At 32.5% G+C, this 5,694-nt stretch overlaps 1 protein-coding gene across 1 annotated transcript; it reads left to right on the top strand.

The window, feature by feature from the left end:
• The first annotated feature begins 1,361 nt into the window (after nt 1-1,361).
• Nucleotides 1,362-5,318, top strand: LOAG_09885 (LIM domain-containing protein unc-97). The gene is made up of 8 exons (XM_003145412.2): nt 1,362-1,606; nt 2,469-2,581; nt 2,860-2,980; nt 3,223-3,375; nt 3,585-3,735; nt 3,862-3,954; nt 4,367-4,491; nt 4,932-5,318. The coding sequence occupies exons 1-8, from the start codon at nt 1,458-1,460 to the stop codon at nt 5,119-5,121; spliced, it is 1,095 nt and encodes a 364-aa protein (XP_003145460.1). The 5' UTR covers nt 1,362-1,457; the 3' UTR covers nt 5,122-5,318.
• Nucleotides 5,319-5,694: the final 376 nt, after the last annotated feature.

Raw genomic sequence — 5,694 nt, 5'->3', positions numbered from 1 at the left:
ATGTGGCTTGGTAAGTATTCAATATCAAGTGTAACAGAGGTACTGAGAATCGAAGATCTTGTACGAATAGTCGTATTTTGAGTAGGAGAAAAATTTTTGCTGGCTTATAAAGGGAAGAAGATGAATAGAGATTGAGGAAAGGTAGCATATTGTTGGGTGGTTTAGAGACTAATGTACTAGTTATCGAGCTGAAATAGATTTGGCTAGCATCATTGATTACTTATCGCAGTTTGTTTACCGAAGCAGCTGCTCCCTTTGTTCTCATTCTCATCGCATTACTATTACAATTACTAGTTTTGCAGTAAAGCTTAAAGAACGAGATTTAATAAGTATCGCTTCTTTATGTTCCGCTTCGTCATCATTCTTATTTTTCCTCCTTTTTTTGCTTTGTTTCGTTCCGGAAATCCATAGTCTTCCATCCATTTTCTTATAAACGTAGGAACACATAATGTTTGCTCTGCGACTTTTTCACACTATTTATGTTAAAATTATTTCTCGAATTTAAAATTATATAAACCTGAATTTTCTGTTCAACACGAATCATCCAAATGATAACAGACTTCTTAGATCTATTGTTACTATTTGGAAGATTCTTGTAAAACAGACGGTAGGCATAGCAAAGCTACTGTGGATATCTTTATCACTGACAAATCCTAATTTTTGTAACATACTAATCATTTCACTTCTACTTATATGACGATTCTCCTTTGTTTTCTAGTTAATTGCATCATGACCATCCATTTTATCTTTCGGTATATGAAACCAACTTTCCATTATTGTGGCGCATGCATGATATAATGTTGAACTGTGATATTCTAATGTATTGGTTAAACCTATGATTTGTTCTTAAAGAAAAAGTAGTAAACCGTTTTCAGTGTTTCGTTATATATGAAATGAACATGTTTCAAATAATTCTTAACAGCGGTAAGTGATCGAAACATCGTTTTGCAAATATAGAAATGATGTCCAGAGATTATGAATGTGAAATAATGAGGGTAATATCAAATTGCACTTTGGACTTTTTGTAGTCCATTTTATACTCACTAGCAAATGAAAACATGTTTTCCATCAAAAATATAAACTGCATGAGAAACTCATGTTTGCTAAAATTAGTAATTACGGTTATATTTTTTCCTGTAAAGCATACAAGAGTATGAAGTGAAGCTTTTAGTAGTTGTTGAACTTTCGTTTTATTTATTTATTTGTATTTTTTATTTAAGATTAATAAGTCAATACTAAGCTTTAGTGTTGTAATTGAATAGACGACCTGATTTTATATTCTTCAAGTTTTAGGATTTCTGTTTTGCGTTTCGATCTAGTTTACAAGAATAAGCCTTCTTAAAGCTACTGTGGAAGTTATGTTAAGGACACATACATCCATTTGGACGAAGTGTAATTGGTACCATTCAACGAAGAATTTTCGGTAAAAACGGTCGTATCCGGAGAAAGTGTCATTAATGGTCTGCGGTGGAATGGATGGTGTGATCAATGGTGATTTGAGCTCTGGTTTCGAGAATTTGACATGTGTACGATGTCATGATGGCTTCGATTTGAATGAACAAATTGTTAATTCTTCCGGACAAGTATGGCATTCTGATTGTTTTGTGTAAGTCTTGATCTTTTTATGGGCGCCAATTTGATCCTGAAAATGTTTTAAAATAAATTAAAATTTTATTTTATTAACGCAAGCTACTCGCATTTGCTATCGGATTGTATGAACTTAATTAACCCGTGAACTCAGATAATTGATGCTGTTCATTTGAAAATATTTGTCAACTGGAAAAATCTTAATAAAAAAAAAAAAAAACAATGTAATGCTTGCCTACATTTTTGGAAACGAAATCTTAGTAATGAAATCATTGTTCAGTTTCTTTGCTGGGTATCCTTCTTTTCTACATCTTCCCTAAAAATATTTTCTTTAGGAAACAGTAAATCTTAGATTATCAAGTTGAAAATATTAGATTACGATTCATCCATGATGTTTTGTGTTGCTTCCATGCTAGTATTCGAATGAAAACTTCTACCTCAATTGCTGCATTGTTAAGGATCTCAGATACTTTATGGCTTACAACTTGGAGTACTCTTGAATTCTATTTTTTATTGTCCAAGTCGTTACAAAAATATATCCCATATGTTGGTCAAATTTTGCTGTAAATTGGATAGGTAGAAGTTTGAAGGAACATGGTTTCTTACCATGTGTTTTTTTCATCCCTTCGTTTTTGGTATTCGACGATAACTTTAACTGTTGGAAAAAATTGAGCCTTGAAGAGCGTGTTGTACAGTATCCTTTGAAGCATACTTCATCTTAGACATTGAGCTCCTCCTCTTTTTTGTTTCATAACGCTTCGAAAACTGATAAGGGTTAGAAAGAGAAGTAATGCTATTAGTAGTTCAACTGCTGGCATGTTTTTCTACTTATTTCTTTTCATATTACTATCGCAGCTATTCTTATTACTGTTATATTACAGTTGTTCCCAGTGTTTCGAGCCGTTCCCGGATGGCATATATTTCGAATTTGACGGACGAAAATACTGTGAGCATGATTTTCATGTCTTATATGCTCCGTGCTGCAACAAATGTAGTATGTTTTCTGTTTGTTGTCCATTATTTTGATTTCTTTATTGTTTGATACTGAAGATTGATATATTAGTTTAAAAAGTTCGGTTTCTTACCTGTATCCTCAAATATTCAATTTCCTTCTTTGTGTTTTTTCTCTCGCCCAAATTTTACGGAGGAGTAGTCGACAAACAGCACTTAAACGATATCATAAAGTGTTTCACATGAAACATATAAATACTTCGAGTGAAAAAATGTATGGGTCAGATATTAAAAAAACTGTTATTTTGTTTCTTCTTTTAGATGAATTTATTGTGGGACGAGTAATAAAGGCAATGAATGCTAATTGGCACCCACAGTGTTTCCGATGCGAATTATGCAGTAAGGAACTTGCTGATATTGGATTCTTGAGAAACTGTGGGAGGTATGTTTAAATTCACCCTCGAATTTAAATTGTAGAGATTTTCTTGAGGCTTAGGAACAAAGCAACAAAAAAAAATTGATGAATTCGAAGTTTTTTTTAATAAGAGCGATACTTGTAAAACAATACTTTTAATGGACTGCTTGCATTTTTTCAGATTTTTTACGACAGTCAGAAAAAGAACAAAATCCTTGCAAGGGAAATCTGTGTTATTTCTGTGACGAGTTTGCTATTATATATTGCAGGGCGCTTTGTCGTGAATGTAATGAGCGAGAAAAGGAAGCGGGTCGTGGTCGTTATGTATGCCACAAATGCAAAGGAATTATTGAAGATGGTGGCCATATTAAATATCATGGCGATAGCTTTCACCCGTATCATTTTAAATGTAAACGTTGCGGGTAATTTTTAACTCAAATAACCAAAATTAATTGATTATTTTTAACTAAAAAGTAATCAGAATTAATTTATATCAGCAAGGATTCAAATGAATAGAAGGGACGAGGGATTGAAACTGTTATTTCTAAGGAATATGCTTGATAGCAGAGTAACTGAAGTAATATGTAAAGAATTAAGAATGAAACTTCGATATGTGTTTCATGTTTTTCAGTGTGGAATTAGATACAAATTCACGTGAAGTTGGTGGAGAATTGTATTGTTTGCGATGTCATGATACGATGGGTATACCGATATGTGGCGCATGTCATAGACCAATTGAAGAACGTGTGGTTACTGCATTAGGCAAAAATTGGCATGTTGAGGTTAGAATATATCATTAAATTTTCACGATAATAATTCTTTTTCTGAAATCATTCTCATTATTTTCTATTTTTATTCAATTATAATAATAATTTGAAAAGAAGAAAAAAACAATGGAAAAATTACAGCATTTTGTTTGTGCCGTTTGTGAGAAACCATTTCTTGGTCATCGTCATTACGAGAAGAAAGGATTAGCTTATTGCGAGCAACATTATCATAAGGTTAATTTTTCAGCTATTTATTGGTAGTTGTGTGTTAAAAGGCCCGCAACTTGCACTATAAAGCAGAAATAAAGACATGGGGTGATGAGCATTTATTAATCTTCCGGCTAATTTTTTTTATACTTCATGTTATGATTATTCAACCATTTTTGTTTATTTCTGAAGACCGCACTTTGGTATTGGGTGTCGTCCGAATATCCACTCATAAATGTGAAAATAAAAAGGAAACTTTTCCCGTGTTTCAATGTTTTCACCACCATAGTATACCACTTAAAAGAGACAAAGCTGCATTATATATCATTCATCAAACACTAGCAGTCGTGATGCGCAATATTTTAATATCATTTTGTTGTATATGGTCTCACTGCTACTCCAAGATTGTACTATCGATTTCAATAACTTTGAAATTTAGCTATACGGCAATGTATGCTTCAAATGTGGTAAAATATGTAGTGGTGAAGTATTCCAAGCGCTTAACAAATCTTGGTGTGTCGATTGTTTTGGTTGCAGTCTTTGCGATAAAAAAATGGATCATAAGTATGCAATTTTTCTTCACAAAATCATTTTCTTGGCTTTCAAAAAATGAATTTTATTTCATAGTTTCTTTCTATATATTAACGACGTTTAATTCAAAAAGAAAAAAATGTGCTACATTTCATGTATAGTAGAGGAAATCTTAAACGTAGTCTCACGTCAGTGGTTCCAGTCTACAGTTTGATTTTGCACAGAATGATTTATTATTTTTTTGATACGAAATGAAGTATGGGTAATCGGTTGTGATCGTTTTAAGATTTTCATGTCTTGAATGATTGGAAAAAATAAGGAATTGGAAAGTTCCTTATAAGCTCGTGGTAGATCCAGCAGATCTAATGTATTATTATTTCCATGTAAAAAGTGGTTTTTAGTAGAAAGGAAATGACTTTTTATCCACTGTGATGAATTTCTTCCAAATTAAAATGCTCTTTATGAAACTTCAGGACAAAATTTTATGAATTTGATATGAAACCAACATGTAAACGTTGCTACGATCGTTTTCCAACGGAATTAAAGAAAAGAATTAGTGACAGTTTGAAAGAACGAGATCTGGAAAATGAGAGGAACAAAATGATGTTACAAAGGCGATCAACCAGTCCAATCCAACAGCAAACAAATATCTCTAAAAGATGATGTATAGAGCTAGAACTTTTTGATCATCTATTTCCACCAATTTCTATGTCTTCTATCACATAGGGAAATCCTGGTAACAATATTGCATTTGCAGTCACGGAACACTTCGGTCTTTCTACTCTCTGTGTTTTTCAATCCCTGAAACTGATTCTCCGTTACTCGACAAAACTCGACATTTTGCCAATTTACGTTACTCGACATTTACCAATTTCTATCACATTACTGCACTGTATTATTTTCGCTGCTCAACCACTATGATTTTTTCCATATTTCATTTATCACGACAATATAATAATGCCTATCACTGGTTATAAGCGATAACAACAATAACGGTTTTGAGCATCTACTAGTAATGCTGCTTGTTTGTGTTTTACAGGATTTGGAGAACCTAGAACTTTTTAAAGCAAATATCCGTCTTACTGAATGCACTAGTACCATCAATTTTTATTTTACTTGCTGTATAGTTATCGTTCTGTTTTTTTTTCGATGACGAGTGTATACTTGTTTAAATAGCATAATATTATAATTTTCCACACTTCTGTTGTTTTATCAATCTGGTTAACATAAAAATTG

This window comes from Loa loa (genome assembly GCF_000183805.2).
Source record: "Loa loa unplaced genomic scaffold supercont3.237, whole genome shotgun sequence".
Classification (NCBI taxonomy): Eukaryota; Metazoa; Nematoda; class Chromadorea; order Rhabditida; family Onchocercidae; genus Loa; species Loa loa.
This window is presented reverse-complemented; position numbering and strand designations above follow the sequence as displayed.